Source organism: Pyrgilauda ruficollis, unplaced genomic scaffold, assembly GCF_017590135.1.
Source record: "Pyrgilauda ruficollis isolate IOZ18807 unplaced genomic scaffold, ASM1759013v1 scaffold77, whole genome shotgun sequence".
In the NCBI taxonomy this organism is placed as follows: Eukaryota; Metazoa; Chordata; class Aves; order Passeriformes; family Passeridae; genus Pyrgilauda; species Pyrgilauda ruficollis.
Window position 1 is genome coordinate 2,286,239 of NW_024529599.1, and position 14,354 is coordinate 2,300,592.

At 50.9% G+C, this 14,354-nt stretch overlaps 1 protein-coding gene across 1 annotated transcript in view; it reads left to right on the forward strand.

The window, feature by feature from the left end:
• CACNA1G (calcium voltage-gated channel subunit alpha1 G) overlaps positions 1–14,354 on the forward strand; it is a 142,252-nt gene that overhangs the window by 39,427 nt on the left and 88,471 nt on the right. The window contains exons 2-3 of the mRNA XM_041486583.1: positions 5,245–5,356; positions 5,850–5,983. Of these exons, the coding sequence (XP_041342517.1) occupies positions 5,245–5,356; positions 5,850–5,983 (246 nt within the window). The remainder of the gene's footprint in view (positions 1–5,244; positions 5,357–5,849; positions 5,984–14,354) is intronic.

Sequence of the window (14,354 nt, forward strand, 5' to 3'; positions counted from 1 at the left end):
CAGCCTGCCAGCTGCAGTGACCTGGCATGGGGCAGACTGCCGCACGGTGGAAATGGAAACACTCTGAGCAGTGCTTGAATTTTTAAACCCCTTTGTGCAGCCCCACTGGAGGAGCCTCCTAGCTTTGCTTTCCAGGAATGCCCTGGCGATGGGGCTTGCCTGGCACAAATCCCTGCAGACCTCAGGGCAGGAGGCAAGTGCTCCATGACACGTGTGCCATGAGCACGCCGGGGCTGCCGTGCCTGCAGGGGCTTTTCCATCCTGCCAGGGAAAAGCAGGCCTAGTGATGCTGCAGGAAACCCTGCAGCATCTTCCCTGCTTCAGCCTAAGCTTGTGTCCCTCAGAGGGAAAGGTTGGAGCAGGCCTGGAAAAGCATCTGGGAGGGCAAAGCTGTAGGGTAGAGACCACGCTGCAATGACACGGGGGGCAGATCCCTGCCGGTGCTTGGCTGCAGGTCAGGGAAGTGGATTTACTGGGCAGAGATGCTTTGAGACCACCTCTAGCACTGCTGCATCCACAGAGGTGGAAATGCTTCCTGCAAACGCTAAAAGCAAAATACAGAGGCCAGTCTTGCTTTGGAGGGAATGCGGTAGGAAAAAAAAATCTAATTAAATGTCCAGGACTGTGATGGGAATCCTATAACCTTCAACTGGGCATGACATGAAGAGCCTTTTCCTGTTGGCTTGGTGCAGTGAGAGGCAAGGCTAGGAAGGGGTTATTATTTCCATCTGTGAGGCAGATTAATTTTGAGAACTTTTAACTTCCCTTGCAAACGGCCTAAATTAATGTTTTAGGATTTTAGTCCCTGCCTTCTCCACCCCCCCAAAGGCCAGGCCCTGGAAGTCCCATTATGCTTCTGTCAAAGGGGCTATTTCTGGAATTGATGATATGAATGAAGCCTAAAACTCCACTCTCATTAACGTCTGCAGCTTATCCTGGTGTCACTCCTAAGCTGGTGGGACTTGGTGACACTGCAGGGGAAGGCTGTCATTTCAACCCAATTTTCATATCACATTTGCACAAAAATTTCCAGGCCTTGCCAGCGCTTTCCACACATTTGTCAAATCCCAGCGGCTGTCCCAGTGAGTGAGGGCTTCTCCTGGCACAGAAGCGATGGCTGTGGGTGCTGATGGAGGATTTGGTCCTGGATGTGATCTCTGTGTTGAAATGACAACTCCTTGCCCTAAAAAACAGGCAGCAAAGAGAGCCCAGTGTCACCTGTCTGGATCCAGGGGGTTTTATGCACTGCTGTGCATAAAATTGAGTTTCATGGCGTGGTACAAACCTGCAGCCCCTGGTGCTGCAGAGCTGCCTCCCCTGCTCCCCTCACACTGCTTGTGCTTGGGCTGGGGGCAGAGGGATGCCCCACCCCACTTCCCAGCAATAGCACCCTCTCCAATGTCCTTGGAGCTGCTGCTTCTCTGGAGAGTGGGAGGAGGGGTCAGGAAGGGAGAGAGAGGGGCTCAGGGAAGGAGGAGGGGGGGAATGGTGGGAGCTACCTGGGAACAGCAAAGCACCAAGGGAAGAAATAAACATTAATCCCACAGAAGAGTGTGTCTTCCTGCAGAGCATCACCAAACACTCCCCTCTGTCAGTGGCACTTCCCCAGAGAAAGGGACCCCCATCTCTGGGGCACAGAGGTGCCTGCTCTTCTCAGCCCCAAGCCAAAGAGGGGACCAGTGCAAGTGCTCCAGCTCCTTGCAGAGAGTCCAGAATGCAGCTGGACAGAGCATCTCACCTGCTTACTGCTGCCCTTGGGCAACAGATGCCGATTTAATTCACTCACTGGTGAATTTGATCCAAACTTCTGCAACCAAATCATAGCAAGCATAATGCAATATCTTTCTCTTTTAATTATATTAGGCTGGGTAGTGTTGGCTAATTGAATCTGGGACTCTTGCCTCTTAATTACGAAAGGTCAGGTGCTGGGAATCGTGGGCAGGTGGCTCTGGGAGCACTGATGGTGAGAAGGGGCTGAGGGCTCTTGCTCTGTGAAAGAGCTCCTTTGGTAACAAGTGGGTGACTTCTGGACATTTTCCTTCCTTTTTTTTCCTTTTGTTCTCTCTATCTTATGAATTCTAAGAGTCAGGTTACAACAGAAGTGTTACTGCAAATTTCTGTGTGGCAGAAACAGGTTTTTTTTTTTAGTTGAAAAGAATCTGTGAGGATTTTGGCTGCCTGCCTTGAGCACGCTGATGGTAAAGATGTGGATTTTTAAGAATACGCTGGGATGAGCAAGTGACCCTTAAAAGTGGTGACTTTCTGACACCCATTGGGTGGGGTGGATGGGGCAATCGCCTGCTGTGTGGTCATGAACCCCATTATTAGTCCTTTTTCTTTTAAATATCAGCCTTGCTTGGTGTGAGGAGGGGGCAGGACCCTGAAGGCCAGCTCTGTTCCCAGTAAATATTTACCTCATGCAGCGAGGGCTGTGGGCTCAGCGCGACACTGGGTGGTGGCAATGCCACCTCTGCCCCTGCTTTCAAGTATTCTCCTCCTCACCTGAACTGCTGGCCAGGGACCAAGATGTCTCTGATGCTTCCCCAAAGCTGCTTTGCCCCTTCCCTGCCTGCCCTGCAGCAGTGAGAGGCATTCAAAAAAGCACCTTCTGCTTTTGCTAATTGAAGCATTTCCCTTTGTCAGCCTCTCTGCTCAAAGGAGGGTCGGTACAAAGCCATAGCCAGCAGCACTTTGTGTGCCTCTGAAAATCCCATTAGCAGAAGAAAGAGCTTGAATTTTCATTCAGCTGGAAAAAAAAGAGGGGGGGAAAAATAACACACCCCCCCCAACCTTCTGATCTATCAGCTGCACATTAACATACTGCCCTCGGCGCTGCTGGGGTGCCTGTCCCAGGAATATTTAATCAGGGTGAAGTGCTGTATTGGACTGAAATATGTGTGCTCCAGGGAGAAATGTGCTGATAAGTGGTCTGCAGTTAAATTTGGGGTAACAAACCTCTGCCTTCAGCAAATAAACACCCCCTCCTGCTCCCTGGGTCCCCCTCCCTCTCCAGGCTGTTTTTCTGCCTGCAGATGTTTGTTCCTGCAGGACAAGTTGGGATGTGGGGAGGGTAACCCTGAGAGGGGAGGACAGGGCAGGATGGGGGGACCTTTACTGTAGCCACGGTGGGCAGCAGGGGGGGGGGCCATGGCTGTGCCAAGATGGGAGGTTCTGGCCTGGGGCAGCATTTCTTTGGGCAGGTAGGAGCTGCTGGCTGTGCCATGGGGACCCTCTTGGAGGTACAGATGTGGTGCTGGTCCCCAAATCTCCCTGCTGGCCACAGCTGGTGCCCTGTGTGGGGCAGGTTGTGGCAATTTGGGGGCTGCACTCACCTGGCTTCCCTCCACCTGCAATCAGTCACTGGTACCAGTGCCAGCGCTCTAATGAGTATTGAGGGGCATCTGAGGCGTGATGCAGACTGTGGCATGCCAGGGAAGGACAGGGAGGGTGTCTTTGGTGCTATCCTGTGCTCTTCCATTTCAGCCTTTGCTTATCCCTCTGTGCCAGACATGGGGCTGTGGTGGGCTTGGCTCTGCTCAGCTTCCCTGGGGGAGCATTAGGGCTGTGCTGGGTCTTGGACAGGGAAGAGGTGAGATCAGAGTGGCTCCAAGCTGGTACCCACCATGGTTGTGTGCCCGTCTCTGCTTGCCCAGGAGTCTGCAGTGCCCAGCCAGCATCAGCAGCTGCCTACTGGGGCAAAAGCACCCCCAGCTGGGATGGAGTGTGTGGAGGAGATCCACATCCATTGAAGGCTCTTGTCCACTGTCACGGAAGAATTTGAATGGATTTTTGACTGTCTGGGGGCTTGTCCATCTGTCTCTGCAGGTTCTGACCCAACCAACCCAGCTGTCCTGGGACATCCTCACTTCCCTGCTGCATATCTTGCACAGCCTATGAAGGTGACATTCCTTCTGTCACCCCTTTGGGATTGTACAGGGTGTTTTTTAATTCTTGATGTTCCCAAGGGCTTTGCAGCTCCTTGCTGGCAAAGCCCTGGACTCGGCTGGTTCTGCTGGGTGGTCTTCCCAGCCCCCCAAGCTGGGGATTCCTTTCAGTAGCTGCCCCTTCTTCTGGCTGCCCTCCATGCCCCCACAGGACTATATTTAGGCTAAACATCCCCGCCCATAGCCCCACCCTGACAGTTGGAATGTCTATCCCAATATCCTGTAAACATTTCTCCCGATTAAAAGACGCAGGTTGTCGACAGTCAAACTGTGACTCAGCCCCGTGTGCTTTCCCAGGAACTGGCCCAGGATGGGTGGCAGGAGCTGCCAGCCCCAGGCCTGTGTGCCCTGTGGAGAGGCACCTGCTGATTCATCCTCACCTTCTGCTTCCCCAGGAGATAACGCTACAGCACGGGCTCCTCAACACCACCCGCTGCTGTGTTGCAGTGAAAGCTCTTGTCTGACAAGGGCCATGCTTATTTTCCTGGAGCATAGAAGCTGCTGCTGGCACTCAGGCAGGAGCATGGCCCTGCTGTCTGTGGGTTCTGGCAGTCGAGAAGGTGTTTTTCATGCTAGGCTGGAAGATAACCACAGCACCACACTGAACCAGTGCCTGGATTTCCCATCTCTGTGCTCCTGGAAATGCCCCCAGAAGGATGCAGGAATTGGGTACCAGGTTTGAACCATCCCTATGGGGTTGTGCTGCAGCAGCACACTCTATTCTGCCCCAAAAGTGCATCCAACATCTGTCCCAGCAGCTCAGCTCTTTAAAAATTGCTCTGAGAAGCAGGAGGCAGGGTAGGGAAGGGGCTCTGCTGGCCCTCACTTAAAGACTTTCAGGTGGTTCATTAATGATTTTGGCAGTCTTGATTTGGATTGGGAATGAAAGTTTAAGCAGTGGCTTCAGGGAAACACCCCTGGGATAAGCTGAGACATGGTTAATAGAAATTGTAATGTTAAAGTGCTTTTCTGTAAAACGCTAGGAGAGGAAATTAATGGTGAGGTTTTTAGTTTTTTTCTAAAAGTTGATATCACTCATTTAATTAAATGTTTTAATCCATCACATCAGCGCTCAGCACTCTTGCCATGCAACTTCCATTTTAGAGTGGTTTTCACATCAGCTGTAGCCACTGATGGCAGCGTGGGGAGAGCACATGCAGTTATCTCAACATAGAGACTCCCTAAGGCAGGGAAGCTGGTCTGCTCCTGGCCTTAAAGACCAGGAAAAGCTTTCCAATTCAGTTGTTGCTTCTCATGGATGCACCTCTGGGTCTGTTGCCTCCTTGATGGGCGTGTGCAGATGGTTTGAGAGGGTCAGCATGCTGGTGATTCTGCTCAACTGCGTGACCCTGGGCATGTTCCACCCCTGCGAGGATATCGCCTGCGACTCGCCGCGCTGCAGGATCCTCCAGGTACAGCCCCAGCGCTGCTGCAAGCTCAACAGCAGCCTCAGGTTGATGTGCAGAGGGAAGGACTGAGCTGGCTCTAGCCACAGTGGAGTGATGTCCCAGGATGTCAGGTCCTGCCTGCACTGTCTGACCTGTAAGCACTTGGAAAATGCTGGTTTTGGTGCTCGGATGAGAACATGCAGTCCTGTCAGCCCCTGCCAGGCTGTGCCAGTCCCAGCCTAGCTAAGCCTTTCTAGTAGTGCTTGGGAAAGGCCAACCATCTAGTGGTCAGTGAAAGCAGAGCCCAAAATATATTTGTCCCATTATCCTGGCACTATAGGTGCTGTTGAACCATCTGGGCTGGGCCCTGGACCACAGGGCTGCTCTCAGCACAGCTTCTTCCCGGGGATTTAGCTTTTAGAGATGCAAGAGGAGACCTTGCAGGACTCAGGTTTCTAATTCCCTCCCTTGGTGCAAGTGTGCAGGAGCATCCCTCCTCCCTTCCTTTCTTTTGCAGAGCTTTGATGACTTCATCTTTGCCTTCTTTGCTGTGGAAATGATCGTCAAAATGATCGCGCTGGGGATTTTTGGGAAGAAGTGCTACCTGGGAGACACATGGAACCGCTTGGACTTCTTCATCGTCATTGCAGGGTAGGTCTGGGGAGGCAGGTCCCCTTCTTCCTGAGTCTCTCTGCTGTTACTCATGGCTCTGCTTGGATTCAGTGAAGCAGCTGGTTTGCAGCAGTGAGGGCTGGGGGCTGGCTGGTCTTGGTTGTTGGTGTTGTCCATCCCAGGTTCCCAGCAGGGATCACTCCTGAGCTGCAGCTGCCCCTCTGGTCCTCTCAGTGGCTTGAGGGAGAGCTGATGCTCAGCTCACAGGACGAGCAGGGCAGGGTGACAAAAGTTGTTTGTGGTGGATTTTGACCAGCCTGGGGCTCCTTTGCTGGGTACTGTGCTTGGCTCTCCTCCCACCAGCCCATCAAAGGTTTCAGTTTCTGTGGCTGGAGTAGGCAGTTGGGAGCATGGAGGGCTGTGCCAGGAAGGATTGTTCACCGAAACGTGCACGATTGCCCTCATTATTTTACCTTTTTTTTTCTTGAGGGAAAGTGATCAAGTTCGCCTTTCTGAGTGCTTTCCTTTCAGAGGCACCTGGTTTGAATTAAAGGCTTCTCCAGCATCTGAGAGTCTCCTGGCAGAGGCTGGAAATACACATGAAAAGCCCTTGGCCACTGGCCCCTGAGCTGAGTTTCTTTGATACATAAATTTCTTGCTGGCCCTTGCCTCCCCTCCCTGCCCCAAGACCCCAAGACTTTTGTGAAAACAGTTGGGTTTTGCCTCTTGATGGAGCTAGGGATCAAATTTACTAGATTTTCTTGGAAAAAAGCAGAGGCTCCTCCCAGCTTGTTTGCCTGGCATGGGTTTGGTGTCCAAAGAAGGGGCAACGGCCCCTTCTTGTTTGGTCCAAGAAGGGACAACATCTTAATGAGTTTTGCTTATGGTCCATTGCTGGCGTCACAGGGACATGGCCCATGCCTCTGCTAGTCAGCTGGGAGAAGTAAAACATGCCAGGTCTCTCAGTGCATCCTTGGCTTGAAAAATTCATTGTTGCAGAGGTGAAAAGGTTCAGTGAGCTTCAGACCCAAGAGCTGTATTTGTCCCCATAACCTGTCTTCTGCAGGAAGCCACAACCTCCTCCTTTCCAGCCCTACCAGCCTCTGGCTCCTCCATTTAGGAGAAGGCTCAGGGTTTCCTTCTGAAATGTCTGAGCAATGTTAGTGATGGGATGCTGGACAAGAGGGAACCACAGGTCCAGTCAGGTCTGGTAGGGTTGTAGATACCAGCAGCACATCCAAGGGCTGGAGCTTGCTAAGCCACCTTTATTTCTTCTCTTTAATTATGTCTTATAGTGGAATTAATTATGATGAAGAGCCCAACCCAAGCAAGGCCTGACATCCTCTCTGGGGAAGCATGGTCACAGATGCTGGGCTGTTCCCAACTCCTCTCTGCCAGGGCACTGCCACCTTGCCCTCCCAGCCTGGTCCTGCCTTTGCCTGTTGATCTTGCAAAGCCTTTGGAGCCAGACTTTTCCCTGATATCATTCTGTGGGGACCCACCATGATGGGACCTCACTCCAGAGGGACACCAGCTGAGACCATCCTTATTCCTATGCCAAAATAATCACACTTCTCTTTGCTTAAGCAAAGAAATCTCTGCATAGCTGCTGCATCTGGCCAGGTGTTTGGGTATGTGAGAGTTATCTCCTTCCTGGGCAGAGCTGCATCATGGCACAGATCCCGCCCCCTGCAGCAGCTGCTCCCCCATCCCCATCATGCAGAGACATTTTTCTGCTGCAGAGATTTTTTCCAGCGTGGTAGCCTGACCCTCTCGTGCCTTCTGCCAGGTTGGCTTTGCCTCTCACTAAGTGATGGCTCTTTCCTCCATGTGCATGAACTGTTCCCATCTGGGCCCCGTCAAAACCAATTCAGCTGGCAAAGGATCTAACTGGATTTAAATACAAAGCAGAGCTTCTCCTCCTCCAGCACTGGCTTTCTCTGCTCCCTTTTGTGCCCTTTTGCTCTCCTCCAATCCCAGCCCATCTATCCTGGAGTGCTGCATCCTACTCAGAGCATTGCTGCAATCCTGGAGAGCCTGCTGAGGGCCAGGGAAAGCCAAAGGGGCTGCAGGAATGGTACACTGCTGAAGCAGAGAAAAAAATAAAGGACTCAAGCCCTTAGTGGACCTAAGATATAGGTAAAAAACAAGTAAGTGCTGCTGGGTCAAATCCCAGCCAGACAGAGGGAAATTCCTCAGGTACCCTTAGTGCAGCTCTTTGGTTCCCAGATGGGGCAAACCACCCCAATGAGCACCCAGCCCGTGGTGCTCACAGCAGAGCACAGGAGCAAGGATGAGCCGAGCTCTGCTTGGAGCAATCCTGCATCTGAGCAGGTGTCAGGAAAGAGGCCAGAGCCAAACTGGAGCCCTGGAGAGCGTGTGCCAGGGCAATCTTCAAAACCCAGCTGGGTTTGCTTAGACACCAGATAAAGTGAGTCATGTTTTGATGGAAGTCTCACACAAGGGCCTCAACCAGGTTCCCCAGTGAAATGCCAGGGAGGAGACTGAGGTTTTCCTGTGGTCCTGGTGACCACAGTGAAGCAATTCTCTTTCTATCTTCACATTTTTTCTCTGCCCTTTATGTGCAAGACAAGGGAGGAGGGAAGCAGCAGCACAGTGTGAGCTCCCCAGCACCCAGCAGGACCCTGAGCTCCGGCTCTCCTGCTTGCCTTGCCACTTCCTTTCTCATGGGCTGCAGAAAGTGATGTCAGGGGAGAAGAGAAGCAGCAAACTATATCTGTGGGGCATCAGGTGGGGAAAGCATGTAATACTGGGGCTGTACACTCCCACGGGCACAGCATCCATAGAAATCCTTCCCAGCCACCACCAGTTTAGAACAGGCTTCACCCCACACTGCCCCCCCCCCCCCCCCCCAAAAAAAAAAAAAGTCCCAATTTATAGCATTTCATCTTCCCCATTCTCTGAGAACTTCCTAGATCTGACAGAGGTTATCATTGTAGAGAAGCCTTTTTGTGCATTTTTGCTCCAAATCTCCCTCCCTTTTGGAGTTCTGGGAGAGCCTCTTGGATGCTGTCCTTGCTCCTGCTGGCCACTTCTGTGGGATGCCATTAAGTGCTTCTCATCTCTGTTAAACTGTCCAGACCAATCTCATGAACTCATGGAGTGTAAATGACTTCTTTGTGACAATGTAATGCAATTAGTGCTAATTATAGAGTGTGTAATGTCTGCAACACATCTCTGTAATTACAGTAAAACTTGCCGGAGATGAGAATAGTGCTGTATTATCAAAACTCTGCTTAGGGAAACACGGCTTTGGCTGGAGGTTACAGAGCTGTGTGGGGGGAAAGGGGAGGGGAAAAAAGTGATGAATGGCATAATTATGTTGCATTATTTTTAGAGGAGGGCATTTGGGGAGTTTGCTTGCGAGAGAACTCTTTGAAAGTTAACAGGCATTGCAAGCAGCTCTTGCCCTCTAAAGATGATTCGGTGTCATTCTGATCTCTCCCAGCATAAGACACAGATGTACTGAAGATGGATGCTTGTTTGCATCCCAAAATATGCAGAAGTGGTTTTGGTTTAATGCTGACTGGGGCTTGGGCTGGCAGGCCAGAGCTGTGGGATGGAGATGTGCCCTGACTTGGTGTCTCCCTGGTTGCTGTAGAACCCAGCATCTGTCTTCCTGGCAGGGCACAGGAGCACCTTCTCTGCTCAGTCTGTGGGAAGAGGGTAGCCACAGACTGAGGTCTCCCTTCTGCTCAGCTGGAGCCCTAGCCCCACACTTGCTGCAGTCCCAGCAGCTTGCAGGAACACAGCTTGTTCTGGCTTCGTTCAGATAAGGACTTCCATGACCTCTGCATCCACGTAGATCGAAATGGGCTTTAAGCTATCCTCATCAAAAAATCCCATGGTGAGATTTTGGAGTTATCCTGTGCAGGGCCAGGAGCTAGACTTTGATCTTTGTGGTTCCCTTCCAGCTCAGGAGATGTTATTATTCTATTCTATGATTCTAACCCCAAAACAACAAAAATCCCTAATGGTTTACTGTTTTCCTGTGAGAGAGCTTTACACCAGGGGATAATTTGGAGCTGTCAGAGCTCATGGGATTCCTCTCTGCCTTCCTGTGCCCACATTCTGCTCCCCACCGAGCAGGGCTGTGCATCATCCCCTCTTTGAGCTGTGTGGGTCTGTGGTTACTCCAGGCTCAGTCAGTTGTTTGGCCAAGACTGAGGAGCCCTGTTTGTGCTTTGCTCATTGTAATGGTAACAAGCCTCTTCAAAGACTTTGTAGGAAAGTTAAACACTTCTGGAATATTTTGCTTACGATTGAAGAGGAGTTGGGGCTGGAGGTGGTTGGCAGGCTGCTTAATTCAGGAACAGACACCACTTTTTTCTCTCTTTGCTTCCTGAACATTTCTAATGTTTGTTATGATATTTTTTCTCTCTCTGTGGAAGGCTGTATTAAACAGTCAGCTCCACTGAAGCCTTCATAAACAACCTTAAGGATGTCTTTCTCCCTCCTGGTTTTGAGCACTGAATTTCAGGGATGAAATAGGCTGCAGGAAGCCGCCTTGTGTTCATGGGTGACAGGAGAGAAAGGGATGACATAGCCCCCACTCCATCCCTGCTCCATCTAAATCTGGATGGGGTCTGAAAAGCTCTTTAGCTCAGAAACTGGAAGGAGAGCTATGGTGCTGGTTGGGTCTCTGCAGGGAGTTGTGATCCCATGGCTGAAGCAGCCAGAGCAAGATTCCTGCTGGGTGCTCTTGGTGAAGCTTCCAGCGTGTTGCCTTCATCCCACAGCCCCAGATTGCTCCACAGGCAGGCAGGGCTCCTCTGAAGGGCGTTTTAGTTGTACAAGGCTGATCAAGGGGCTGTGTCAGCTCCCTGGGTCAGACACAGGGAAGAAAGCGCTGGTGTGGGACTGCCTACAGGAGCCCCTGCTGCAGCCTCCCACTGCAAAGGCTGATTTTCCCCATATATTAGTCTCTTCATCCCTTAAAAACAAAACTAACAGGGAAGCAGGGTGAATGTTGCTTTTTCATTCCCTCTGCCTCTGTTGAGCAGTCTGACCTGAGGAGCAGCACACGAGGACGTGGCAGCAGTGCCCTGTGTGCTGCCTGGGCACCCCGGGCGAGCACTGGGGGGTAATTGCCCATGCAAGAGGCTGATTTGCACACACAATTACCCAATGTGCAGCCGCTGTCACAGCCCCTCTGGGCCACAGGGAACGCTGCACCAAGCCTTCTCCCAGGAGCCTGGCCCTCTCCTAGGCTTTCCAGGATGTATATGAGTGTCCTGGAAACTGGGAGCCTCCTCCGTGGCCTTGCTGTGTCCTGATTAATCCCAAATTAGGTGCTCTGTGCTCTGAGAAGAAGTGCCAGCACATCAAGCCAGTAGTCGTCATCATGAACCTCAAAACCCAGGACTTTGATATCTGGGGCTGAGCTGTGCAATTTAATGTTTTAAGTTACTTTTGGGTGGATAAAGGGTAGCCAAGACCTGAGCACAGATGAAGTCCATTGGCTGTGGATGCTCCGTGCTGCCTTCCCACAACCTTTGGAGCAAAGCATCCTGAACAAGCTGCATCCCTGACTCACAGAAACCTGCTGGGTAAAAGAAAGCCCTCAGCAGTTTCCCTCACAGCTGAGCTGACTCAAATCCACCTGTGAAAAGCCTGGAAGTTTTTTTAAGTTTTAGGACTTTTAAAAAGGTAATTCTTTCGTTTCTTTCAGTTCTTCAGCTGAACTTGCTGCTGCTTCAAAAGCCTCATTAGTCAAGTGTCCTGGCTGGGACACATGGTTCAGCCAGATCCAGCAGGCTGCAGGGTTCATGCTCTCTGTGTGCTATTCTTTTTCTTCTGTTCAGCTTGATTGAAATGAGTATTTTTAAAATTAAGCAACACCCACGAATGCGGTGAGACTCGCAAGGCTCCAAACGCAGCCGCTGAGGGAAAGCAGAGCACAGCCAAGCTGGCGAGAGCTGGGGGAAATTTCATTCCAGCTTGCTGAAGATACACCACCTAAATAATTTCCCCTTGTCTTTTCCAGCACCGATGGCTTAATATCAACCACTGATGGCTGTGCTTTGTAGATAAAGGGTGTCTATATGCCCAGTTTTGGAAGCTTTTTAACGCTGGATAAATCTCAGCCTATCTCTCCCCAGCAGTGCAGGGCTCTGAGTGTGTAGGGGGTGGGCAGCTCTCGGGGGTGGCCCTGCCTGCAGCCACTGCTGCTTTGCCACCGATTTCTTGTGCGACCTTGGTCACATCCCCTGGTTGTGCAGTACCCCCAGCACCCAGCTGTGAAAGGGGAGAGTTCAAGCTTTCCTTGGAAAACGGCCTCGGCAGAAACTCTCTGTGTGACTCTGCTGGGTTTTCACAACATCTTCTACTTCCTGAGCAGGATTTGTCCTGGAGATGGGAGCAGAGTCAGAGCTGAGAGCAGGGTGCTTCAGAGATGCAATGCTGGCTAGGTGTGGGAAGGACTTCTCTGGAATTTCTGTGCTCTGTTAGGGGCTCTCTGGGTAAGCAGAGCCCCCTGAACCCTTTCTGTGATGCCCTGAGCATCACTTTTGAAAGCCCTTTGCCTCAGGGTTGCTGCCTGGCATTGCATTCAGGCAATCCTTCCCAGTGTGTTGGGTTTCACACGAGAGAAACTCCAGCATGCTCCGACTCACTGTCTCCAGGTGGAATAGGAATTAATTTCTCCTGCCTGGTCCATCTTGAGCCATCCTTATTGCCTGTCAGCTGAGCTCTGGGAGTTTTCCTGCTTGGAGAAGCATTTGCCAAAGGTTTGCATCAGCTCCCTCTCTGCCTCCCACTAGCAGCCCGTTGTATGTCTGGCTTTGCAGATGCTCTACTTTTATTCTTAGAAAGTCCTAAATATTTCTGCTTTCCTTCTGAATAACTCCAGTGATCGGGGGTTGCTAATCACCCTGACGAGCTGTGAATCCATCCTATTTAATGCTGAGTTTCTCTCTGAGCCTTTAACTTGGCTGGGCACCAGGTTGGTGGCAGTGGTGCTGACAGGCATCGTGCCTTCCCCTCTGAGCAGAGATGACATTTGAATTGAAGCTTCATCAGGAGCCTTTTACACTGCAGATTTCCAATGCATAAATGCTATATGTGCTGGTAAATGTAGCTGTCACCTCACCAGCTGGTGACATCCTGACATTTGCTCTCCCTGAGCATCTTGCCTTGCCAGGGATGTGGATTGATTCTTCCCATGTTTCCTCTTGCCTTGGGAAGTGACCTTAGAGCTGGGGACTGATGGTGTTCTCACTGGACTTGCTCTTTAGTGACTGAGCTTTACTGACATCCTTTTCTCTAACACTGAGATCTCTCAAGGCACTTGAGCTGTTGGTTACCAGCAAGGTGTGGACCCTGTATTCTGTGTCTGGGGCTGAGCTTGGCAGTGCTGTAACACCAGTTCTGGCAGCAGTGCCCAGCAGCATAGGCAGGAGACCACCTTCTTGCTCTTGGTCTTGGTGTTCAAGTGTTTGCTTAAGCCTCTGGGCTGTTGTTCAGCATGTTCCTTTAAGTTTGGCATTATAATTGTTCTTTAATAAATGAAATCAAAATGCATTTTACAGCACATCCTTTGCAGCTTACAAGCACTCACATCTCTGGAAGTGTGTCTGGAGCTGTCATTAAAAAGAAAATGATTTGTCTTGTTGCATTTAACCACGTGCTGCTCTGAATTTTGCTGGCAGCCTCTGTTTTAATAATGGATGAAAGAAAAGCTGTATGTTTGATATGGGCTTTTTACCTGAATATTGCCAACCACACTGAAATCTTTTTGAACAGCGAGTGAAACTTGACAGCAATGAAAGCCAGGGAAACCACTGCCCCTCTCTTCACCTTAGCCAAATCCTGCCCAATGCAGGGAGTCCTGTGCACTGAGAAAGGAACTGGTTTTCTACTCCCAGGTCAGGTGGGATTTTGTGAATACACTGCATTCCTTTCTGGCCAGGGGCTGAGAACAAATACTTAGTATCCATATGTGCATGTCCAACCTCCATCTCCTGGGACTGTCCCAGTGCTGGGGGGGTCAGCTAAGCAGAGAGGAATATTTTGAGGTTATTTTAAACTTAGATATGGTTTGATCATCATCATCATCATTCTTATTAGAGCCTCACTGCTCTACTTTTACCAGGTAAAGCCTCACTGCATTGAACATGGGGTTGTTTATATGGGGGCTGGGAGGGGAGCCTTCTCAACCCTGGGACACCCCTCACCTGCTGGGGGCTAGGAGGGAGGAGGGTGGGTTTGGCTGATCACAGCAAGAACAGAAGCCTCCAGTGTGCTTCAGCCATGGCAAACCTAACACAGCATGGATGGATCCTGCGGGATTTCTAGCAGGGAAGAAAGGGACAGCACTGATGCCTTGGTGCAAGGACCAAAACCTCCTCCAGAAACGTGATGCCTAATCAGGTGAGATTAATTCAGATCT